Source organism: Narcine bancroftii, chromosome 3 (assembly GCF_036971445.1).
Source record: "Narcine bancroftii isolate sNarBan1 chromosome 3, sNarBan1.hap1, whole genome shotgun sequence".
Lineage (NCBI taxonomy): Eukaryota > Metazoa > Chordata > Chondrichthyes > Torpediniformes > Narcinidae > Narcine > Narcine bancroftii.
In genome coordinates this window covers 358,097,835-358,124,563 of record NC_091471.1, presented here as the reverse complement: position 1 = coordinate 358,124,563, position 26,729 = coordinate 358,097,835, and the positions used below count along the sequence as shown (strand labels likewise).

At 42.8% G+C, this 26,729-nt stretch overlaps 1 protein-coding gene across 1 annotated transcript in view; it reads right to left on the bottom strand.

Moving 5' to 3' along the window:
- LOC138756628 (dual specificity mitogen-activated protein kinase kinase 6) overlaps positions 1–26,729 on the bottom strand; it is a 93,718-nt gene that overhangs the window by 49,921 nt on the left and 17,068 nt on the right. Inside the window, exons 2-3 of the mRNA XM_069923033.1 lie at positions 13,622–13,688; positions 3,565–3,613 (exon numbers count right to left, since the gene is read on the bottom strand). Coding sequence (XP_069779134.1) covers positions 3,565–3,613; positions 13,622–13,688 — 116 coding nt within the window. The remainder of the gene's footprint in view (positions 1–3,564; positions 3,614–13,621; positions 13,689–26,729) is intronic.

Below are 26,729 nucleotides of genomic sequence, written 5' to 3'. Positions count from 1 at the left end.
CAGCGTGCCACCACCCTTCCCAAGGGCTGCGGGATTTGGACATTAAAGGTTGGCCGTGCCAGCAACACTCACACTTCACGAGTTACCACTGTTAGCCAAGAATTTGCCCCGCCCAATCCTCCAACCATTTAAGCATCAACCCCGAACCTGCTCTGGACCTAACTCAACATGCACAAGTGCAGCAGGAGAATATTATCTGTCCAGGGTGCTGAGGCCAACTTTGATGCTTCACCTGACTCCTTGCGAGCTTTCAAGTCTAATACATTCCAGCTCTGACAAGACCATGGCAAATTTACCTTCTAGAGGTATTAAATTATTTACAAAGGTTAGAAGTATTTTTGTAGCTATCTAGTCATCTTAATTTCCTCCATTCCAGTGATCCTTTGACCATAGAAATTACAGGTGAGAAACAGGCCCATCTGGTCTGTGCCAAACTACTGTTCTGCCTGGTCCCACTGTACTGAACCCAGTCTATAGTCCTCCCATTCTTCTTAAATGATCATTTTGAGCCCGCATTCATCACTCTCTGTGTGAAGATGTTCCATTTAAACTTTTGCCTTTTCACGCTTAACCCATGTCCTCTGGTTTGTATCTCGTCCACCCTCAGTGAAAAAAGTCTGTCTACATTTACTCTGTCTGTACCCCTCATAATTTTAAATGCCTCTATCAAATCTCCACTCATTCTTCTATGTTCCAGGAAAGAGTACTAACCTGTTTAACCTTTCCCTATTCCTGAAGTCCAACATCCTAGAAAATATTTTCTGTACTCTTACAATCTTATTCATATCTTTCCTATTGTTAGATGATGAAAACTGCATAAAATACTCTCAATTTGACCTCACCAATGCCATACAACTTTACCATAACATCCCAACTCCTATACTTGACAATTTGATTTTTAAAGGCCAATATGCCAAAAGTTTTCTTTACAACCTTATCTACCTGTGACACCTCTTTCAGGGAACTATTTATCTGTATTCCCAGATTCCTCTGTTCCTCAAAAGGGCATCAATCCCGGTGATAAAGAAGAGTAGAGAGAGCTACCTTAACGACTATCGCCCAGTAGCTCCAACTTCTACTGTGATTAAATGCTTTGAAAGGCTGGTCATGGCCAGAATTAACACGTATCTAAGCAAAGATCTGGACCCACTGCAATTTGCCTATCGTCACAATCGGTCCACAACAGATCACCTCGAAAACAGCAATTCATACATATGGCTGCTCTTTCAGAGAGGACAGCTCAGTCTTCAATACCGTTATTCCCTCAGTGCTGGTCAAGAAGCTACAAACTCTGGGCTTCTGTTTCCCCCCACCGCACTAACCCCCGTCTGCAACTGTATCCTTGACTTTCTCTTTGGAAGACCACAGTCAGTACGAATCAGAAACAACATCTCATCAATGACGATCAACACAGGCGCGTCCCAAGGATGCATGCTTAGCCCACTGCTCTCCTCATTATACACCAATGACTGTGGTCAGACACAATTCCAATGCTATCTACAAATCCACAGTCATTGGCAGGATCACTACCAGCAAATGTTTCCAGGGGAAACATACAATTAACCTACCAATTCCTCAATCTTTGAGACATGGTAGGAAACTGAAGGGTGAAGATGCAAGCTCTGAAGAGACAACAGCCCAGATTAACAATGAACCCGGGTTGGGTCTCTGATATGAAGAGGCATCGGGACTTTTAACGATGCCACTGTGCTGCCTGATGTGTGTGAATGAAATCTGTCTCATTTCCAAAGTGAGGCACTAAACAAGTTTTTAATTAGATCTGACATTACAAGCACAATATAGGAAGATAAGACGAATATTCAGCTCATTTGAGTCCGTTCTGTCACACACCTGAGCTGCAACTTCATTTGCATCTGAACTTCATTTACCCACCCAAGCTTCAGATCCCTTCATACCCTCAGTTAGTAAAAATATATCAAAATAAGAATTAAGATTAACAATCAACTCCACACTCACGAACAGTCAGTTCCAAACTAATGCTGTTCTACCTCACAGGCCTTCGTTCTCAAATGTTCAAGTATTACAAGGGCTTTGCCTTGATAAAATCCACCAAAGCAAAGACCTGGTCCAAGTTCACAAGCCTGCAGTACACTAACAATCAAGAATGCCCATCAACAGGGAGGGGAGTAAACCTGGTGGAAGCTTCAGACTCTCTCAAGGGGGGAGGTGATACCTGTACCCTAATGGATACCAGAGTGGATAGGATAGCTCAAGTTGTGAAGTGCAACATTGCTCAATTCCACCTCGGTTCCGACTTAAGAGTGTAAGCCAATCCTGAATCTAATAAAGCAATATTCAACCAGGTGGCAATGCTAATTTTTTAGGTGACAAGGAGGTGCCGGAGCCACCCCAAGGTGCCAGAGTGGAGCTCCTGTGAGCTCCGGCTGCACTGCACCCCTGCCTGCAACCCTGACGTCAGAGAACAATCAGCAGACAATTACTGTTGACTTCACTTCCACTTCTCATCGATGAATGCCAAACTTGAGGAAGTTCTCCTTGACTCTCTGGTGGGATCTCCACCTCTCCTACTCACCCTCTGGGGTTTCCTCTCCTTACTCATCTTTATTAAGGTCTTGTCCAAGACTCACTTTCACTGCTACAGTAAAACCCCTAGTATCCAGCACCTATGGGGATTGGAAGATGCCAGACAATCGAATTTTCCGGTTGCTTGAGATTGTGCCCTGCATGATTGGCGAACTGACCACTAGAGGGGGTGCCAATTTGATTTGATTTTTTTTTACTTATTTACTTTTCATGATTCTTTTTCCAGATCACGGGGATTTTGCTGTATGTGGAACAAAGTGCCAGAGCAAATGATAAGACAGGTAATGTTTGAAAGACATTTGGACAGGTACATGAACAGATAAAGTTGAGAGGGATATGGACCAAACACAGGTAAATAGGACTAGCTTAAGTAGAAAACCAGGACAGCAAGGACATAATGGGCCGAAAGGCCTGTTCCATGCTGTATAAAACTCATCCCACATGCATTTCTACCACCATTAACAACCCATGACACAGACCAAAAAGTTTAACGTGCTGGTAACTACCCCCATTATGCTACCAACCCACCCTATCACAGACATTTTCCCACCTTGTACAAAAAAAAACCTTGTTGAGAAGAACCCTTCTCGCCGTGCAAGGTACTTTGTGACAAATCAACTTATCTCTCTCTTTCCCAGTTCTAACAAGGGGTCACAAACCTGAAAATCACTGACCGTTTCCCCTTCCCGATGAGTTTTATTTTTATTTCAGATTTACAGCATCTGCGGTTTATTGCTTCTCATTTCCTGAAACCACGTTGCTGCCGCTGCTCTACTTCTAAATTTCCGAAGGTGAGCAAACTTATGCCATCACCTGGGATTGTGCTTCATTTGAAGGATTCCATACGGTGGGACATTTATTTGCCAAGAATCCAAAAGAAATGGACTGTACAACATCTCTGCTTAAAGACTTCAGCTGTGATACAGTGCGTTCAAAATAACTATTTGGTGGTGGATTCAGGGATCCTGGCGATCATCGATAGAAGCAAAGTATGCTTACCTTTTCTCCAATGGCAATGCAGGCCTTTGAATCCAGGTCCCTGGGAGGGCTGTGGAGAGAACACAATGGTTTCAGCAACATTATCCTCCTCATAGCTCAAGGTAACAATAAAAACATTGGAAACAACTCAGCAGAGCAGGCAACCTCTGTGAAAAGGGCAAGGAGACAACCTCTTCAATCAGAACAGGGAAAAAAACTGGCAAAGAAACAAGTTTGAAGAGGAGGAGGAAAGAGGGAAGGGGACTGAGGGAGCAATGATGGTGCAAAGTGAAAGTGGCAGAACATGGAACAGAAAGAAACACGCACACAAACACACGCACGCTCCCCTAACCTAATAATAAGACTTGCATTGAAATAAACCCCACAACAATATACCAAAGAATCCAGAGATCTTCCTCCTAAGTAACATAAAAAACAAAGAATTTGGACTTGATTTGGATGGTGCACAAAAAAGATTTGTTAAGATAGCTCTAGCCGTAGCAAAAATATGTATTATGTCAACCTGGAAATTGGAAGATAATTTGAAAATACAACAATGGTATATAGAAATGAATAAATGTATTCCATTAGAAAAAATAACATATAGTTTAAGAAATAATATTGAAATATTTGAACAAATATGGGAGCCTTAAATGAAACACAATAGAGAAAACCTACCGGGGACATTCACTACCTAAATTAACGAAAGGAGAAGGAAATGAAAAGAATGGACTTAGTGGAATTTCTTGTTTATTTTTATTGAATGACAACATTGTTTGACTGGTTTAATGTATCCTAGATTTTGTACTTTAAATGGACGGGGGGGGGGGGGGGGAGGTAGGGAGGGTGGGAAGGGAGGAGGGGGGGGGGAGAAAATGGCACTGTATATATTTGAAAAGGAAAAAGTATGTATCATGGTTAATGTGGTTTATGGTGTGAAAAATAAAAAAATTTAAAAAAAACTTCTTTCTCAAGAACGTATGGCCAAGAATGTGACCTTTAGCCCCATTACATCCATACTATAAAAAAGCTATTAAATTTTCATATACTGTATCAACATTAAAAAAAAATAAACCCCACCTGTCTCACTAACTTCATAAACCTGCCCTTCCTGTCAGACATACTTATCTAACTCCTACCTTCCCCTCATTTCTGCCACTTGCGGCTCTGGTCCTTGGCCTCCTGCCATACTAGTTTAAACCCTCCCAACTAGCAAACTTCCCTGAAGGGTTATTGGTGCCACTCTGGTCTATGACAACTTGTCCTTCCTATACATGTTTCACCTGTCCTGGAAGAGAGCTCCATAATCCTTGAACTCCTCTCCCTCCTGCACCAGCTCCTTAGCCAGGCATTCAAATGAACCATCTTCAAACCTTGCTGGTTTTGGCACAGGGAGGGATTCTGCAAATGACAACCACAGAGATTCTGCTCCTTAAAAAAAAAATTCCCTAAATTATCCCTACAGGCCCTCATCTACCTACGGCCATACCCATTTGGACCATGCCCCCTGCTTGCTCACCCTCTCTTCCACAATGTCCAGAACAAGTTAAAAAAAATATAGGTGCAAAGTCGAAAACGTGATCTGAAATGACATAGGCAATGGTTGCTGCATCCCGAAAACCGAGCAAGCAAATGCTGTTCATGCTCACTGTGGGAAATTGTTCAAATTAATGCTGAATCCAGAAGACTGGGATGTGAGTGGCTATTCCTCAAGTTTTGCAACTTCCCTCGAGTTCACTAAAATCCCTGGGTCACTCAGCAAATGAATTTCCAACTCCATTTTAATAGCCAGCAAAAAACCCCTCAGGGCCACAGACAAGGTGCGCTTGTCACAGAAGGTTGGGCATGGAATTGAGGCGCCCAGAGCGAGCAGGGAGGGGGTCGTTAGCTCCACCGTGACCAGGAAGTCCGCGGCAGAGAGTGTAAAATCGTCGTCAAGCACAGAAACAGGAAGCAAGAATTGTATTCCATTTGCAAAGTTTTGAAGCACAATGTCAGTGGAATAAGATTAATAATGAAAGAAAAAATCATTTAAAAAAATCAATGCCATGCGAAAAGCAAACTTGGAGACTGGAACCACTCATTAGGATGATAGGCCTCTCATTAATCTAAACAGAAGTATCCACGTAAGAATTTATTTGAAAATAGCATAATGTATCACATTATGGCATGAAGCCATTCAACCCTTACGCTAGGACCAAGCAGAGCAATCTCATCAGTCCTATTCCCCAACTTATTCTCGGCTCCTTATCCCATCCCCCAATGGAAGGCATAGATTGATTCTGCTTTCACCATCCGTAGTCTGGATTCACTGTCAATCCGTACAGACTGGAATTCACTGTCGACCAGCAATATCTGAGTCAGGATTCCCCTCCACCCCCGTATCTTCTGCCAAAAATGTCCAATCCACTGCTCCTGGTCCTTGGACCAATCGCCAACAGAAAAGAGACTGGAATGCAGTCAGCTGACACATTCTCCCTTTCCCACAGAGAAACCAAGTGCATGGAGAGGAGTGAAAACATACCATTCATTTTTTGGATGTCATTCATCTCCAAGCCACACAGGGGACTTGGAACTGTTTCAGGAAACCCAGGCCATCTCCGTGCCACATCCAAGCAGATGACAATGTTCTGATTCCTCCAGAGCAACTTGAGAGAAACCAGAAGCTGAGTATAATCTGCCGGATGGGACCAGCAGGTCAAGCAGCAGGAATGAGAGAGAAAGACTTCCTGATAAAGGGCTTCACCTCATAACGTCGACCATTCTTTTTCTCCCACTGGTGTTGCTCGACTCACTCAGTTCGTCCGACAGTGCGTGTTTAGCCTCAGATTCCAGTACCTGGAGTCTCCTGTGTGCCCTCAGAGAATCAGACACCATTCTTTCCTTGATTTTTGGTATTTTTCCCTCTTTTAAAGCCTGACTTGCTCACTTATTACAGCGTGAGGTGACCACCTGACCTGCTCCCTGAAGAATAATCCCGTCAGTGTCATCCCTTTTACTGGTAGCTTTTGTCTTCCTGTTTATCACCTTCCAGCAGCTATATCCAATGTCACCCTATCCTCCCATCTCTAGCTTTATCTGCTCTCTCTCTCTGTTTGTCTGCCACCCATTACTCCCTACCCCAATCACCACCCCTCCCCTACCTGTCCCTCATCCTTCACCCCTCCTCAGTCCACTGGCCCAAATCACACCACCTTCCTATACTCCTTACACCGGCTACCTTCCCTCTCCACATTCAGCCCTGATGAAGGGGCTCGATCGAAGCGTCGACCCTCCAAGTCCCTCAGCAGAGGCACCCCACATCCCTCCAGCAACTTGTTTATCTTACTCCATATCCACGGACTCTTGTGTTCCCCCCCCCCCCCACCACTCCTATTTTCTTCACCCTTTACTCTCTGAAATTATCCTCCCTCCCAATTGGGCCAAATCCTGCTCATGGTTGGGACGTGGCAGGAAACCAGATCCCTGGTACAGTGATATCCCTGGTATGCAGAAGTCAATCAAGCGCCAAAAAAATTAAGACAGACAGACAGACAGACAGACAGAAAGAAAGAAAGAAAGAAAGAAAGAAAATGAAAGAATGAATAGGAATAATGAGAAATAAAAATTTAAAGTTTAAAATGGTAAAAGTAAATGTTCTCCAAATCAACCTGTAGGTGAAGATGGGAGCAAACACTCAGCCAGCGGAACACCCCGGTCGTTCCCCACTCACAGCTGCTGCTTGAATAAAGTTGTGTTTGAATAAAATGTCGCTGCCCAGGTTGATGAGCCGATCAATGCTGCTCGCCACTGGGGTCTCCCTCTCCCTGCCTAGTAACAGTCTTTATCTTTATGAAGTATATCGGTAAGACTTTAACTGTTAACTTGGGGGGTGGGGGGGTTAATTACTATGGCAGCAGGGGTTAACGCAATGCTATTTCAGCCCCAGCGATTGGGGTTCAAATTTAAATTTAAATTTTGTAAGTTACAGGAGTTACCCAATTAATGTGAACTTTACGTAATTAAAGATGATAATACTGATTTTTTTCAAATTACATTTTGCACCGTCTTTTGATTTTTAAACTGTTTATTCTTAGTCTCAAGCAACTGGAAAATTTGCATATCCGGCATTTTCAATCCATGAAGATGCTGGACACCAGGGATTTTTACTGTGCCTGGAGCAAGCCCACATCAGCATGGCGAGGACATGCAAACTCCACGCCAACAGCACCCGAGGTTAGAACTGAACCCAGGTTGCTGGAGCTCATTGCTCCAACACAGGTACTCCTCATCTTATATCCATCTTCCATTCTGATCAACCGATCTTATAAAAAAATCTATGTCAGAAATGCACTGTATCCTTGTTATCTATCATTCATCAAATACAACTTGGCGGCCACCAAGACCAGTTCTCGCGAGAGGTTGGCCACCCCTGCCAACCTCTCGCGAGAGGTATTATTTTCCACAGATAGGCCCTGACTTTCACTGTAAGAGCATAATTTACATATATAATTTGATATTTATTATATATATATATTTTTTTTTTGGTCATATGTACGGATGGCCATAAGTCACATAGGTGGTAAGTTGGGGAATATCTGTACCATCCCCCCTTGCCCCAAGCCTGTAGTTTGCTAACTGACCACAAGGAGGCACAACAGTAGGCATTCTTTATTTCCACTGGAAATAGGACCCACAGCTCCTAACTTCCTCCCCAGCTTGCAGCAACCAACCATCTTCTAACTGGAGGACTTCAATAATCTTCTTTAACAAAACACTTCTACGTTCCCACAATACGACTTTCCACAAAACTGGACATGCCCCGTGCCCAATGAATCTGAAGGAAATTGCGCATCCATAACCAAACACTAGCCCCTTTTCCACTGGCAGCATCCCAGGAATTAACGGGGAATTAACTGGGACAAGGACCAGTGGAAGAAGAAAACAATCACGATCGGGGACTGGCAGCTATGCCCCCACTCATATCCCCGCCGTCAGCTGACGCTGGTGTACCGATTAAACCAATGGAAAATGGACAGCAGAAAGCCACCCGTTTCCGGTTGAAGGCAAAGTCTCCTATCACCGGGGATGCATTGTATTCAGTGGAAAAGCAGTCCCGGTTTAAGGTGCCCAGTGGAAACAGCACAAAGGTCTTCCTATCCCAGGACACTGCACAGCCAATTAACTGGGACGCCAGTGGAAAAAGGACTATCGATATCAACAAGCAGCTCTGTGACAGAATGCTCGCCATGTTTACTGGAGGCCAGCATCACTCTACCACCATCACCAACAAGTGATACTGTTCCTTCCTGCTGGTTCAGGAAGACAGAAAAGTTCCGGGGGGGGGGGGTGCGGGGAGTAATTGCAAGGGCCATAGTGGTAGCAATGGTGTTGTGTAACAAATTATAGGATGAATGTAACAATGTAGAGTAATGAAATGTATGAATATGACGCTAAGGCTGAGAATAGACTTTGCAGCTTTACTTTGTACAGTAATCCCCTAGTATTCAGCACCTATGGGGATTGGTAGATGCCAGATAAGTTAAATTTCCGGTTGCTTGAGATTACATGATTGGCAAATAAAGGCGAGGCAGACCAATTTTAAACTTTCATTTTTTTTTACCTTTTTATTTCCTGCTTTTTTTTGCTAGTTTCTTGAATTTCAGATAACAGGGGTTTTACTGTTATATTATTGTGAATAAAGTTTATTTTTGGGATATTTCTGATCAAGCTGAATGGAGTTAAGCAAGAAATTCTGCAGGCACCGTGAGTGTGCTGCAACACACAGAAGTGTGGAAGGAACTCAGCAGGTCACGCAGCGTTCTTTATGTAGTAAAGATTTGTAGCCAACGTTTCAGGCTTCAGCCCTTTCCCAACTTTACATGATTGCAACAGGTTTCAAGGAAACCTTACCACAAGCTGGAGATATTGAATAAAGATGGCCATAATGACAGAAAAATGCACAAGTTGCAGAGAGAAAGCGATCATTTATTCACAGGGATCACTAAGATATTCAAATTTTTACATTCATTCTTTATTTAGACATTCAGTACAGTAACAGGCCTTTTTGGGCCCATGAGCCTGTGATGCCCTAATTGCACCCAATTGGCCTACAATCCCAATCTGTTTTGAAGGGTGGTAGGAAACCAGAGCATTTGAAGGAAACCCACACAGACATGGGGAGCACATACAAATTCTTTGCAGAGAGCGCTGGATTCGCATCCCGCTCACTGGTGCTGTAACAGCGTAGCACTAAACGCTACACTATCCCTGCAGTATTTTCCCACAGTACTCTGCAGGATGGCAGAGTGTTCTTTTGAGTGCACTCTGGATTTTGCAGAGTGGCCTGGCACAGAAACAGCCCACACCGACTGCTTGTTTCCGCACAGTGGGACTGGCTGAACGTGCAGTGCCTTCAGCTCAGACACACCCCTGAAATAAACTACACTAGCATGACAGAACTTACCTCAGGTAATCCATCTGAACATACACTGGCATTTGCTGAGGGCCGGCCTCAGCCACATCCTGAAAAATACTCAGCACTAGTGAGTTTTATTCAAAGGTGAAGAGGTGGTCAGTGAACTTGGTGAGCTAGGATATTCAGCGATGGATCGGCAGGGCATAGTGGGGTTGTTTGAGTTTGGGGAGGGGAGGGGAAGGGAAGAAGGCAAAGAAAGCAGACATTAGAACCAAAGAGTGGTTTGAGCAACGTAGGAGTTCCTCATACAATGCATTCTTCTAACTTTATCTAGCAGGATTCCTGGAGAGGAGATTCATCCGAGAGCTGCAGTGCATCTGAACATTGTACTTATGTGTGGGACAATAAACTCTCGTATTCAAGAAACACACAGGAATTCAGCAGGTCGAGCAGCATCGATGGGAGAAACAGAACTGTCAATGTTTCGAGCTTCATTAAGTCTTGATGAAAGTTGCTGCAGCTCAAAACGTTGACCGTTCCTTCTCTCCCACTGTTGCTGCCCAGTTCCTCCAGCAGGTTGGTCACTGCTCAAACAGAGGTGGAGGAAGTTGGAACAAAAAAAGGTGGCCCAACGGGAGCTTTCAAGATGCTGGGAATGCTCAGACACCTGCCTACGTTCCTTGATGAAGGCCTCAATCCCGAAACATTGGTTTTGCGTCTTTACCTTTGCTAAGTAAAGTACACTGCTTGACCTGCTGAGCTTCTTCAGCATTGCATTTTTCCTCGGATCTTTCAAGATGATGGGGAGTTCTGGGTTAAAAATCTCTAGAGAGGCAGGCGGGGGAGTTGGAAGAAGTTTCACCCAGAAAGATAGCAGGACTTTAAACCTTCTGTCAGACCAAGTGGTGGAAGTTCCCCTCAAGATTAATTTTATAAAGACGTCAGCTTGAAACATTTAGGATCATGGACACAAAACACAGGAGCATGGATCAGCTTCCTGCTTCTTCAACAAGCTGGTTCAGGCACAATGGGCCAAGTGGGACTTCCCTCGGTGGTAATCTAAATCCAGAACTGAGTGGGGTGGGGAAATCCCTGCTCCATGCAGCCACTCACCATCGTTTCCTTTTTTTTGCGAAGAGATTGGAAATGGATCTTGTGTATCTGGCTGTGTTGTATGGCATTAGACTGGGTCTAAACAGAGGATCATTAAAACAGCCAAAAGGATCCCTCAGGTCTCACTTTAAAGACCACATTTACTGGGTGCATTCTCAAAATAGGGCTCAAAGAATTATTAAGGGCCCTTTCCATCCAGCTCATGGTATCTTTGATCCACTACCATCAAGGAGGTGGGACAGGAGCATCAAGATCAGGACTGCCAGTCTGTGAGACTGATAAACAACGTACTTTAAATTAGACCAAATATTTATGCGATCGTTATGTACTATGTATTGTGTGTTTTTATGTGCGCACCATGGTCTGGTCGTTTTGTCAGGTCGAGTGCATACAGATGATGATAAGTTTGAACTCGATTGCTCACAGGTGGATCAAGTTTAAATAACCCCCTCTTAGCCATCGAAAAGCTTTAAACTGAACCTTAAACTACAAAAAAACTGTTTTCCTTCGAATTCACATCCCTGAGCCACCGAAATTACTCAGCAAAAAATAATCCAATAAACAGATAATTAATGTCCTCAAAACACTTCACGTGCCTGGTGGACCTCCCTAACTTCAGCGCAGTTGGTCGGAAATTTGTTGGCCCACGTGTCTGGTGTCATACAATTTGGCAAGCAAAAAATGCAATGGTCTCTGATTTTCTTTTAGAAAAAAAAAACGGAATGAGGCAAGTTCAAGTTCTCATGCCTCGGAAACAGCAGCACAGGCAGATTCCAATGTGTACAACCACATCCGAGGGTTCCACCGTGTTGGTCACGTGGGGTAAGGTAGAGCTTCACTCAGACAAATGTAAAGTCGTCATTTGACAAGTTAAAGCAGGGCAGATCTTGCACAGAAAATGACAGGGGAGTGCTGTAGAGGTGAGAATGTAAGCTTTAAAAGGCTGACTGGAAGATATTACTGGCTGCGTTCCATTTCTTGGTGTCAGCTGGTGATGAGAAAGGCCTCCTTATTGGGCAAGGTAGTAATAAACAAACTATTAACCAGTGAGTGAGGGACACAATCCTGATTAATGAACCCCAAGAGAATTCTAAGGTGCAGTCTGTTCGACTTGTAAGCCATGAGGCCAACCATCTTGGGGTAAGACTAGCTGCTCGTGTCAGTGCTTCTTGCTGTGAAGGACTTCTTGTGCTTTGCAAAGAGATTAATTTTGTTTTGTGCTGCTTTATCCGTGCTTGTTTTCAAACAACGAAAGGTTCACTTTAACAGAAGGTCCCATCAAGCTCAAGACCCTCGACAATCTGTACCCACAAACAGTGGCCTGCAGTAATCTCCCCTCCATTGAATTAGCAACATTCCAACTAACTCACCCCTCCCCCAATCAACAGCGCCCAACCACCCCTTCCCCCACCATGAGTGTGCCTTGATCACCATTACCTCAATGATTATCAGTAGCCAATCTTTCCTCCCCTGGTTATCAGTTCCTCTGACCTCTCATGATACACAAGCGCGCTGGAGAAAGTCAGCAGGTCGGGCAGCGTGGCCAGCCCTGAAACGTTGGTTACCCTTTACTTCCTATGGACACTCCATGACCTGCTGAGTTTCTCCAGCACATTTGTGCATCGCACTCAACCCCAGAATCTGCAGACTTCATTTACCTTGCTTGACCTCCACCATCAGCCTGGTTCGCTCCCTGATCGGCTAACCAGAGTTCTTTTGGCTTCCACAGAAAAGCCACAAGCAGTGCCTTGAACATATCCTTCCTACACTTTTGTGTGCACACAAACACAAAACTAATCTCTGGGAACACTTCCCTAAGGGACAACAGGAAAAATAACCAAGGAAAGAAGCTATTTTTAAATCCATCAGCTGAAGATACAGCAGATAGGTGTCTTCTCTGCCTTTACTCCATCCTCTCCTTCTTTCACAGATCAATCGTTGCTGACTCAGCTCTTTCCTACAATTAAGATCTGTGAAATTCGTTGCCCCAGGCGGTCATTGGGTATTTAAGGCAGAGATTGATAGGTTTTTATTTAGCTGGAGCATCAAAGGTTATGGGGAGAAGACCAGTAAGTGGGGTTGAATGGGGAAAATGGATCACCTCGTGATTGAATTGTTCACAGGGAGAGTATATCTTACAGGAACAGCAACTAATAACCAATTTGTTTTGTGTTCCCAGCTCTCCTTTAGCAGTTAGAGGTGTTTCATTAACAGTAAAAATGAAACAGCCTATCACATATTTCTTCTTAAAATATTATCCAAACTCCATCCTCTTGATCATCTCAATCAATGCACAAAAGATGGCCATTCAGCCCATCAAGTCTATTCCGGCTCCATTACCCACCAAGTCAGAAAGATGTCAAAGGGCGGTCCCATTCCCTCCTCTTGTCCTTTACTTCCCATAGATGTTGCAATGGCCTGCTGAGTTTCTTACAATCCCAGCATCTGCAGACATTCCGGTTTAACTTCCCAGCTCATCTCCACTCCGCCATTTTATGAACCTGGGCACTATAATCCGGAAGTGAACAGCGTTCCCCAGCTATGAATAACTGTTGGTCAGGTACTTACGTGGGGCTTGCCTGCGGCTGCTCAAATACCTCCTTTGACAACTTCAGCCCTCGGTTCTTTTTCTTACCTGTGGGGACACAATGAAGGGGGAGAATTGGGGTGGGTGAGAGAAAGAGGGAGACGGGATGAGAAAGAAAGAAAAAGATGGGGTGAGAGAGAGACAGGATGAGAAAGAAAGACGGGGTGAGGAGAGAGAGAGAGACGGGGTGAGAGAAAGAGAGAGATGGGGAGAGAGAGAGAGAGACAGGGTGTGAGATATCGAGAGAGATGGGATGAGATAGAAAGAGATGGAGTGAGAAAGAGAGATGGGGTGAGAGAGAGAAACGGGGGGGTGAGTGAGAGAGAAACAGGGAGAGTGAGAGAGAGACAGAGAGACAGGAGTGAGTGTGAGAGAGACGGGGTGAGAGAGACGGGGTGAGAGAGAGAGAAACAGGGAGAGTGAGAGAGAGACGGGAGTGAGTGTGAGAGAGAGAGAGAGAAATCAACTAGAGCCTCACATATTCACTCCTCCCAGACCCCAATGACACAACTGAGTTGGGTGACAAAGATCAGCACAACATTGTGGGCTGAATGGCCTGAACTGTGCTATAATATTTCTTGAATTTTATGATTTGGGATCTGTCCACTGCAGTAACAGAAACGCCCTAGGTATACATGGGTATTCTCCAGACTTTCTGGAATTCCCAGTTAGTTGTAAAATAAATCACTGGGGCTCCGGAGAATTCACGTCTGTCTTGGTGACTGCTGCCCCAAACAGGCAGTGTGGTAGCCACCACTCACTCAAGACCCAAAGAAAAAAAAAATACCCTGCTTCATAATTTTATTTAATTGCCAGGGCATTTCCCTTACCAGTCTCAATTACTCTGTCATTTTATTTTGACACCCAAACTTTAAAAAAAATTTTGTGTGAAAGACTAAAGTATTTAAAATAGACTAAAATGGAAATAAATGTGCAAATCACACCCTCAAAGCAATATTCTTGCATATGCTCAACACTGCCCAATGAAAATTGCATGCATATTACTGGAATCTTAAATACCTACATGGAATTCAGTGCTTCTATACAGTGTACATGTGTGTATGATGACAAAATCTCATACTCGGACCTTTTCCAGCATCCATTGCCTCCAATGGAGGCAGGATTTATTGTGAGAGAATGCAGTGATGACTGGAGAAGCAGAAATCACACTTTTAAAACAAGGAAGTGTTTCCAAGCTCCACAGGTTTCTCCCACTCAAGCCTGCAGGATGAAAGGATTCCTGCGTGCAGGGAAGGGGGTGAGTCCTTGTTCCACGTATAAAACAGGAGAATCACCTGGTCCACACTCTTGCGTCTGTGAACAGGCTTCTGATAAGTTGACGAGAATCACAGTCATTTTGGGAGCACAGGGAATTCCAATAAAGAGGTGCACCTCAATGATAACAACACTCTAGGGAGTCACGTGATGCAGTAGTGGCTGGTCGGGTGGAAACAGCCCTCTCCAGAGAAAAGGAAAAAAAAGATTGAAAAAACAGAGCTCAATAAACATAAAATGCAGGAAGAGAGAGATAAAGCTACAGAGAAGAGACAAAAGATGGCATCCAAAAGAGAAAATGTAAGAATAACAGAGAAAAGAGAAGAAGGAAAATCACTGGAGAAAAAAGGCCTTACCTGCACATCGGAGCAGAGAGCCACCGTGGAGAGGAGTGGCCGATCTCCGATGTTAGTGAGTCCCCAGAGGAACAGTGTCCTCCCAACCGGCGGACTTCAAAAATGGCTCCCAGAGCCAAGAAGAGGTGCGCAACTGCGCAGGCGTGAAAAGGTGCGCATGCACAAGTGAAAGAAAAGGTCAATGCTGACGGGAGGGGGACTCAGCTGAGCAGCGGCCAGCTGCGGAGCGACCAGCTGAGAGACGCCCAGTATCGGGGCGTTTGGCTGGGGGAAGTAAAGAAGAAAAAATTAAAGAAGAATGGTGAGAAAGAGAACGAAGGGCGGGAAGAGGATGAGCAGCAATGGAGCGACCAGTAGGGGGACGTCCTGCGACAGGAGACCCAGCAGCGGGTCGGCCTGCAGCAGGGGGTCGACCTGCAGCAGGAGGCCCAACAACGGGTCGACCTGCAGCAGGAGGCCCAACAACAGGAGACACAGCAGCTGGATACAGAGCAGCTCAACAGAGAAGGATGAAGATACAAGGATACAGAGAAGAGAAGAAGATGACACAGACATAGATACAGACACAGAAGAAGAGGAGGAAGAAGACCAAGAATTTCAAAGGAAAGAAAAATAGAAGGACAAAATTTTTTGAAGAACAAATGAGGTCAATAAAAGAATGGCTATCATTAGAATTTAGTTCAATCAAAACAAAAATGAAAAGAGCTGAAGACAGATTGCAAAGCTTAGAGTTGGTCATGACTGAAATAGGGAAAAGAGTAGAAAATGTGGAGGAACGAGAAACTGCTGTAGAAATGGAGATAAATGATTTAAGAGGGAAGTTGGAAGAGAGCGGAAAAAAAATTAAAGAGACACAAGATTTATTGTCACAAAAAATTGACGTATTGGAAAACTACAGTAGGCGAAATAACATAAAAATAGTGGGTCTGAAAGAAGGCAAAGAAAGGTCAGATATGAAGGAATTTATAAAAGGATGGATCCCAAAGGTGCTGGGAATAACAGACTCACATGAAGAAATAGAAATTGAAAGGGCGCATAGAGCGCTAGTACCGAAACCGCCACCACGTCAAAAACCGAGATCCATATTGGTAAAATTTCTAAGATATACGACAAGAGAAAACATACTGAAGCAGGCAAGAAAGAGGGTTAGAGAAAACAATAAGCCGTTGGAATATAAGGGACAAAAAATAATTTTTTACCCGGACATAAGCTTCGAATTTTTAAGGAAGAGGAAGTAATTCAACACGGCACAAACAATCTTATGGAAGAAAGGGTATAATTTTATATTAAGACAACCAGCGGCACTCAAAGTATTCATTCCTGGGGAACAGAATAGACTGTTCTCGGACGCAAAGAAAGCCCAAGAATTTGCTGAGCATTTGCAGGACAAGAGAAGAGAGGAGGAGTGACAAGAAGGATGACCGGCAAGAAAATATACAAAAATATAAAGTAAAGATAATATATATATATATATATATATATATATATATATAAAAAGATTTAAAGATGGATAAGAGAAGGGGAAGAAGGAAAAAAAGAGAGAACTTTGTTTAAAGTATTGGAAAATAGTGTTCTCTGGGGGGGGGGGTGGCTGGGGTGGGAGAATAAGGGTCACTGCGAAATCGGTTGACGCTTGCGAGTAAGTTCGCAAACCGAATGGCAAGGGGAGTTGTGGTTGCCATCAAGGGACAAGGGGCAATCCAAGGAGGGGAGGTTCATTTGGGGTTAAAGGGTTATTGCTTGTGGGGATTGTTGGGGTATTTCATGTCTTAAATGCGTTGTCATATATTGAGATTAAAAAGGAAAACTTAAAAAACAGTAATGGAAAAAAGGGATGGAGGTGGTGAAGAGGCGGAAAGAAGTGAAAATAAAGATATAAGATGGCCACATTGGACTTAATGACTATAAACATTAATGGAATATATAACCAAGTTTAAGAGTATCCCATTAGGAAAAAAAAATCACATATAATTTAAAAGACAAAGTTACAATGTTTGAAAAAACCTGGGAACCATATATGGAACATAACAGAAGGAGCAGGCCTCAGACCACCACCACCTAAAATGATAAGAAGATAAACACGATCAGATTTAATGTGAATAAGTAGATGATACGTCTTTTTTGTTTGTATTCCTTTTGTAGCAAGATATTGTATTTTATATGTCCAATATTTACTGTTTTTGGAGGGGGGTGGGAAGGGAAGGATGGGGGAAAAAAAGAGAAAATGTCACTGTGAATATTTAAAGAGATGCATCTGTAAATATATTGGTTGATATGATTCATAGTGCGATAAAGAATTACAAAAAAAAATGATAACACTCTGTGATGGGACTCATTATACGTGGAATGTTGCAAATCCCATGATGGAAGTGCTCAGTTCATCGAGAAGCCTCTGTGAAGAGAGAAGCGATGCTGATATTTCAAGACTCCATTGAAGGTCATAAGTCTGAATTGTTAGCTCTGATCCGCTGAAGGTTTCCAGCATTTTTTTTTACTGTCAGCCAAATACAGTAAAATCCCTGTTATCTGGAATTGCGGAAAATAAATAGATGTAAAATACTGAAGTTTAAAATTGGCGTGCCTGGCCATTAATTCACCGATCCACGCAACATGCAATCTGGAGCAACCGGAAAATCCATTTATCTGGCATCTAACATTTCCCATAGGTGCTGGATACCAGGGGTTTTACCATACTGATTTCAAGTTCCAGTGAAACAGATACCAAGTCTAACAGGTAAGCAATTCAATCTTTGAGGAACTAAATGTAAGTCTATTTGTTACCTCAAAGTTGATGCTCTTAAACAGAACCAGGCCAAGTCTACTTAATTACCTGTTTATCAGAAACTAGCAATTATTTGTCTGCATTTTAAGGAATAAAATTTAATGTGGGTGCAATCAAACAATAGAGTGAAACAAAACCACTTGGCCTTGCAAGCCAACTCTCCACACTTCCTACTGTTTCAGTAGTTTCGGAAGTGGATCACAGAAATGTTCTCACATCTTTTGCCTCAATTACCTTGCAAGAGCAAATTCAGGTATGACAGATTTATGGAAGTGAATGAAGTGTTGCCAACTCCGCTGTGTGAAGATTTTGCAAAATGCTCATCAACGGCATAGCAATTACGCAGTAAAAGAAAATGGATACCTATTCCCTTCTCCAGCCTCCAGTGCAATACCATCACTCTCTTCCGTGCAGTGAGAGACATTCTAGCCAGCATGTCATTCTTTCAGCCCCGAGAGGCACACACGGGGTGACGGGTAGGCCGGTGAATTCCACAAACCCTCTTGCAGGCCAACATTCTGGAGGAGAAACTGGGGGGGAGGGGAGTGCCAAACTCCCTCAAGTACGCTATTTTTGGGAGACGTTAAACTAATTGAAGGCCATCATATGAGAAACAGCACATTTAGGCCACTCATGTCAGCACAGCAGTTATCATATGCTATTACTGTGCCAGTGACTTGGATTTGAATCTGGCGCTGTCTATAAGGAGTTTGTATGTTCTCCCCGTGACCTCCAGTTTCCTCCCATCCTTCAGTAACAATATGGTGGATGTAGGTAATTGGGAAATTTGGATGGCTCGGGCTCGTGGGCCGGAAGGGCCTGTTACTGTGCTGTGTGTCCAATTTTTGTTTAATTACATTTCTAAAAATATGACAGAGGGAAGCCATCCACTCCATCAAAACCACAACTGCACATATTTCTGCCAAGGTATTTAAGCTTGTCCTCTCAGATGTATTCCATCTGATTCTACCACCTTTTCAGGTAATGCATTCCACAATTAACCACTTGCATTCAAAACAAAATCCTAAGCTTGTTTAAGTATTACACTACACTTCTGTCCTCTTATTACTGATCCTTCTCTGACTGAGCACAACTACTATTGATTTATTCCATAAACTCGAATCATGATTTCAAGTTCGTTATCATTCAATTGCACAAGTACAACCTGACAAATAGCGTTCTCCTATCCTCGGTGCAAAACATGCAGGCACACAACCAAACAAACATACAGATGATTAATACATATGCAGGACAAATATACATATATAAAAATAAATCAATCAATATTGCTTAGTAAAGATTAAGAGTCTCGAATGTTTAGTGTGAATTATTCAGCATTCTCACTGCCCACAAGAAGAAGGATTTTCTCAGCCTAATGCTAGCTCTGATCCTCTTGTAAGTCTTTCTGCGGGGTGGTCAACTATTTTGCGCACCCTCTTCAGACAACGATCCCAGTAGTAGATCACATTAATGGGGTGGGGGGGGGGGGGGAGGATGGAGACTCTTGTCATGCAGATGAGCCGCTACAACATCTTAATTGCAACCACAGATTCTAATTAAGTGAACAGAAGCAGCGCCAGTGAGAAACAACAGACCAGTTAAACACAAAGTTTATCGTGAACCGAGCACACTTTACTTCAAATGCTTTATAAGTTGCAATTTTTTAAGATATACTTCATTAGTCATATAATGAGGTGACAGAAATTTGATTCAATTTTTAAAATAATAATTATTTCAGGCAGTTATCTCAATTTTAATTGACTTGAGTTTTCAGGATTAATATTACACCATTAACAAGGTTTATATAATCTCTGGTCCAGAGAAAGCGAGTAAATAACACATAAATCAACTATATGAATCTTATTGGCTTTAAATCGTTACGTTAATTCAGAAGTAATGTTAAGAAAAATGAACCTGTCTGTTCCATTTTAAGATAATTAACTGAGGGTTGATTTATTAATGCATGTCCTTCATTAATAAGACTATTTATCACATCCCTGTGTGCAAAGTGTAGTCGACAGAGTCACTTTGTACAAATGCAAATAATACAGGAAGAGATCATCTTTGGAGTGTGATATTATCAGTCCAAAATCACACCACCTTTTATTTCTCATAACTAAGCAGGTAATCACTATCTTTCCTCGACTACCATAATACCTTCTCCCAGCACAAAACAATGTTGGTTACATTTCTTTATCTTTGCTGAGTTTCTCATTGTGTTGTTACTTCAATCATGGTGTCTATAGACTTTCCTGTTTGACTCTTTTGGTTTAACTCTGCTCTGTCCTTCTGTACCCTTCCAGAGAGCAGAATAACTGAATGAAGCAATGCATAAAGGAAAGTCCAGACACCAGAACAAAAAGCTTATTGAAACAAGGGGTGGGGGGGGGGGGGGGGGGGAAGAAAGATCAAATTTTTATCTGCAAACTTTCATTCTCATTTGAACTTTGAAATCATTTGATATCATGTGGCAAGAATCGAACATTACATTATCATCCTCTCCTGTGAAGAACTCTTTCAAAACACACTATTTAGACTTCAGAGGTGGGAGCAAGTTGAAATGGCAACTTAAAAAGTCTGGGTTATGATTGAAAAGAGAGTCAATGCAAATACTTGAAGGAAAAGGAGTAACTAAGAAAAGACAAAGGGGATGAAAAAATATCGCCAAATTCAAAGGGGTGTTAACTAATGTGTCTTGAGACTTGGAGAAGGTATATCACACTCTGCCAGAAATCACAAATCTGAACTAAGCTGAAAATAAAACCTTCGTGCCTGTAGTAAAAACACAACGCTGGAGAAACTCAGCAGGTCAAACAGTAAACTTTATAGAGCAAAGATACATAACCAACATTACAGGGTTGAGCCCTTCATCCATAATGTGAAAGCATGGTCAGCTATTAGCCCAACGCTGTTACAGCGCCAGTGATCGGGACTGGGGTTCAAATCCCACGTTGTGTGTAAGGAGCTTGCACGTTCTCCCCATGTCTGCCTGGGTTTCCTCCAAGTGCTCTGGTTTCCTCCCACCTTTCAAACTGTACCAGGGGATTGTAGGTCAATTGGGTGTAATTGGGCGGCACGGGCTCGTGGGTCGAAAGGGCCTGTTACGGTGCTGTATGTCTAAATTAAACTAAAAAGTAAAGTTCAGTAACCTGCTGAGTTTCTCCAGCATGTCTTTTCCCTTCAATCATGGTACATCTGCAGACTTATGTATTTACTATTCTAACCTTAATGATAAACTACATCAAATGGAAAAGACCAGAACTTTGATCAAAATGCGGAAAGGGGAGGTGATGCAGAAATGGGAACTCATCCAACAGAGGACGTTCAAGCTGAAAATGCTTTATTTTCTCCGCCCCCCCCCCCCCCCAGCTGTTTTGTGAGAACCCATCCTCATTTTTTTTCCACTAATGGGTTCCACCTCTAGTAAATTCAAGGAATCGTGGAGTTGGTGGCATAACTGTACCAGATGGCAAGGAAGAATCACCTTCTTGAAATACTGCAGCCTGCAATGGTTTCAATATTCCTTGCCTGAAGACTGGCTAAATACAGTAAAGTCCAAAAATCTGGATGCCGGAAATTCAGTCCAACCAAGAATCGGACTTGTCAAAAACTTTTTAAATGCAGTGAGCTTTTGTTTGTGTGCACACAGCTGCTCGTTTTGATAAATGAAGCATGTTGCATTTGCAAATGAATAAACTATCAAAATTTACCTATTCGTCCCTTCTTTATTCGCCCCCCCCCCCCCGCCCCCCCCCCAAATTTGTATTTTAAAAGTACTGCCCGAGAATCTGGAAAATCTGAAAACCCAGACTGATCCAATCCATGTACAGTCTGGATTTTTGGATTTCTGCTGTAGATGGTCTGGGCCACTTCATCTGCTGAGTTACAATGGACTCAGCATGGCTCACTACCCATTAAGAAATTAGAGCTGCCCTTCTCAACCTTTTTTTTGGCTATGGCCCTTGTGCTCATAGTTTAGTTTAGTTGGTTTCTTCTCTCCTCCCGACAAAAAATACAAAATGTATTTTATGAATCACAGTCCGTGCTATGGCCACCTGGGGGACTGTTGAGAATGGCTGAGTTGGGAGAATGTCGTCACTGCTGACCCTGTGCGGGGCAAGACACTGATCAAGATGGCTAGAGCTGGGACACTGGCCCGAGTGACTTCTGCGGCAAAACACAGAGGCTGAGCTCATGAACCATCATCTACCTTGTCAGAACAGGTCAAAGTACTAATAAGCACAAAATGTTATGACTGAGTAAAAACACAATGCTGGAGACACTCAGGAGAACAGTGGACTTTCATAGCAAACATACAAAACCAGAATTTTGGGCTGGAGCCCCCTCATCAAGGTATCGTAATGACTAAGACTGTGTCTCAGTCACGGACGGAATCAATGCTATTGATTTTGGTAACGTTTTTGATGATCTTTAGTCTTGGAAACTGACACCACAAACTGAATACATTTGCAAACTTCAAAAAAGAAAGCCCATTCTCTGCCAAGTACCAGAAATAATCTTTCGCGAAGATGGATGTTTATTCTCTGCCTCTCTATACAATGGTCTTGTAAGTCCCCATACATAGCGCAACTGGCATCAAAGATTTACAGAGGTTGTCCCAAAACAGAGGAAGGGGACCACTTCCACTAAGTTCATAGTAAATTCAACCATGGGTGTGTAACTAAGATTTTGTGCCAATACATTGTGACAGCTCCATGATTTTTGACAAACAATCCCTGCCTCATCAATGCCAATAAAGCTTTGAATTGGCATTAAATGTTATACAAAGTATGTGGCGTCAGTGTAACTGATGCTACACAGAGTTGTTCCTTGAATAAATAACCAAACTGAAAATCAGGTTCAATGGACAGGAAACTATTTCTCCAAGGCAAAATAGTGATGAGGAGGAAACCCTGCCCTTAAAAGTTATCAAGACATTGTCAATGTTCTCCTTATTTAGACAAGCTTAAAAGTCACAACAACTTCCGTTAATATCATCTGCATGGAGTATCTGAATGAACTTTATGCCACATATTTTACACGTCTGTCTTTACTTTTATTGCCTTTAGTCAAGTGGAGCTTAGTTCAAAATATCCCTGGCATTTTGCAACACGTTTAACAGACAATTGCAATGGAGAATCAAATATGGTTGGCTTAGCGGTCAGTGCAACGCCTTTACAGCGCCTGGGTTTGAATCCCGCGCTGTCTGTAGGGAGTTTGTACATTCTCCCCAAGTCTGTGTGGGTTTTCCACAGGGGCTCCAGTATCCTCCCACTGTTCAAAGACCGACTGGGGGTGGGGGGTGTAGGTTTCTTCTTTGGCTTGGCTTCGCGGACGAAGATTTATGGAGGGGGTAATGTCCACGTCAGCTGCAAGCTCGTTTGTGGCTGACAAGTCCAATGCAGGACAGGCAGACACGTTTGCAACAGTTGCAAGGGAAAATTGGTTGGTTGGGGTTGGGTGTTGGGTTTTTCCTCCTTTGTCTTTTGACAGTGAGGTGGGCTCTGCAGTCTGCGCCAAGATGGACAGTTTGAGGCGATATCAGCCCACCGGCGGTGGTCAATGTGGCAGGCACCATGAGCTTTCTTTAGGCAGTCCTTGTACCTCTTCTTTGGTGTACCTCTGTCTTGGTGGCCAGTGGAGAGCTCACCATATAAAACGATCTTGGGAAGGCGATGGTCCGCCATTCTGGAGATGTGACCTACCCAGCGCAGTTTGATCTTCAGCAGCGTGGATTCGATGCTATCGGCCTCTGCCATCTCGAGTACTTCGATGTTGGAGATGAAGTCGCTCCAATGAATGTTAAGGATGGAGCGGAGACTATGCTGGTGGAAACGTTCTAGGAGCCGTAGGTGATGCCGGTAAAGGACCCATGATCCGGAGCCAAACAGGAATCTGGGTATGACAACGGCTCTGTATACGCTAATCTTTGTGAGGTTTTTCAGTTGGTTGTTTTAAGTCAGCATGAAGAAAACTGAGGTCCTCCATCAGCCAGCTCCCCACCATGACTACCAGCCCCCCCACATCTCCATCGGGCACACGAAACTCAAAACGGTCAACCAGTTTACCTATCTCGGCTGCACCATTTCATCGGATGCAAGGATCGACAACGAGATAGACAACAGACTTGCCAAGGGGTGTAGGTTAATTGGGTGTAAATTGGGCGACACGGACTCGTGGGCTGAAATAGACTGTTACCTTGCTGTTACATTCAAACATTGTATCTCGGTTACATGAGGGTTCCGTTCTTGGTAACTGTCTGTATGCCAATTTCTCACGTCAGAAACAGCACATCACTCGACATATCTCAGGCCCAAAACTTTGTTTATATTTCTTTCCCTCCTAATAGACGCTGTGGCACCTGCTGAATTTCTCCAGCCCTTTTGTGCACTAACTACAAACACAGGGTCTGCAGGCTTCCTTGTTTCACCATTTATGTTTGCTTAAATCTTTCATTTCATTGAATATTCACCCGAAATCTACTCTTAATTAAACTAATGGGATACATTCTGTATCCAGTTATTAATGAATATCATGGAAAAAATATTATCAGCTTTAAAAATGCATGGGAGAAGTTGTGTAAAGTTCTATTTTCCCACGTCAGGTCATTTGTAAGCTCAAGAATCCCTGTCTTGCAAATCCAAAATCTGAAAGTGCAATTTTAAACTCATATTTTCAATGTTTTACAGAGCACATAACACTTAAAAAGAATTATCATCCATATTCAAATTTTTTAAAGAGCCGGAGGTTTATAATATTGCTCAAGATGGGGAAATACTAACTGAGACTTCATGCAACAAATATTTCCCAAGCAATTTACAGGGATCGTACCTGAGTTCCTATTGGTTCACTTAATGTGGGTTGAGAAGACTGCAAAACAACACACCCCTGGAGAACAGCAGAGATTCAAACCACAGCAGCTCCTCGATTTCTACTTGTAACTGAATCAGAATCAGATTTCATTGTCATGAACATATGTCACAAAATGTGTTGTTTTGTGGCAGCATTACAGGTGTAGAAATTGCTATAAATTACATTTTTTTTTAAACTATACAAATTAGTGCAAAAAAGAGAAAAAAATGAGGTTGTGTCTGTGGTTCACTGTCCATTCAGAAATCTAATGGCAGAGGGGTAGAAACTGCTTTTGTACTGTTGGGTGATCGCCTTCAAGCTCCTGTAACTCCTTCCTGATGGTAGCAGTGAGAAGAGGCCATGGCCGGGGATGGTGAGGGTCCTGGATGACGTAGGCTGCTTTCTTGAGACTCCGCCTCTTAAAAATGCCCTTAATGAAGTGAAGACTAATTCCCATAATGGTGCTTGCCAAATTCACAACTCTCTGTAGCCTTTTCCTGTGTCCTGTGCATTGGCACCTCCATACCAGACAGTGATGCAACCAGTTAGAAGGTCCTCCTCGGTACACCTGTAGAAATTGGCAAAAGGTTTTGGTGATCTACCAAATCCCCTCAAACTCCTTATGAAGTATAGCCTCTGGCAAGCCTTCTTCGTGATTGCATTGATATGATGGTCCAAGGATAGATCTTCAGAGATGTTGACATCTAGGAATTTGGTTTTTTACCCTCTCCACTGCTGACCCCTCAATGAGGACTGGTTTGTGTTCTCCTGGTTTCCCCTTCCTGAAGTCCACAATCTGCTCCTTGGTTTCTCTACCATTAAGTGCAAGGTGGTTGTTGTAACACCACTCAGCTGAACATATTTTTGAAGTTGCTATCAGCTTGTGGGTGCCCATGACATCAAAAACTGCCAATTCGGTCATTACTACAACTACAGGACAAAACTTAGAAATGATTATTGTTGGCCGGCAGCTAATTAATGTAACAGCGCCAATAATTCTGCATGTGGATGAATTGATGGAACAGCGGGAAGCATTGGGATATGGTAAATGTAAGGAAAGTCAGGAGATGAGGAAAATAAATAATAAAGCTAGCAGTTTCATGGTGGAGTTGGTCACTCCCGGGACAACACGATTGACATTCTCTGAAGCGACCATTGCAATCAAAATGACAACTTCGCCCTGGTCCTGGGGAACCTGATAAAATCTTTGGGACAACAGGAAGTGACACTAAATTGACAGCCACTGAATTTATAGGCACCTAGAAATGGGATTTGAAACAGGATTATTAAAAGTTAAATGTCTCCAAACATTTCGATGATTTATATTTAGAATCAAGAAATTATGATAGACCTCAAACTAAATCTTTTAAAGATTTCACAATTAAAAAAACAAGAAAATATAGTGCACATTTCATTAAAAAAAACAAATGAGATATACACTCTGTTATCTCTGAGAACATTTGATTTGCTTCTTATAGATAATTATAACTGAATTATTTTTTTATTTTAAAAATGTGAAGTCAAACTGGCTTTGTGGAGAAATTTAGAATACCATGGTGTGAAAAAGATATGCCTTTATTGTCATGTATAAAAATACAATGCACAGATGCAGTGAAATGTCGTATTTGTTGCATATATAAGATATGCCATAAATCAAATCGATAGATTAAAAAAATAAATTAATTCAAATGTAATGAATATTTCTTATATTGTAGGTTTGGAAAATGCAGACCAACAAAACACTACAAGTGAAGAATAATGTTTCAAGTGAATGGAAACAAAAGTGATAAAGACAGATGTAAAACACAAAAGCCTGCAGGCACC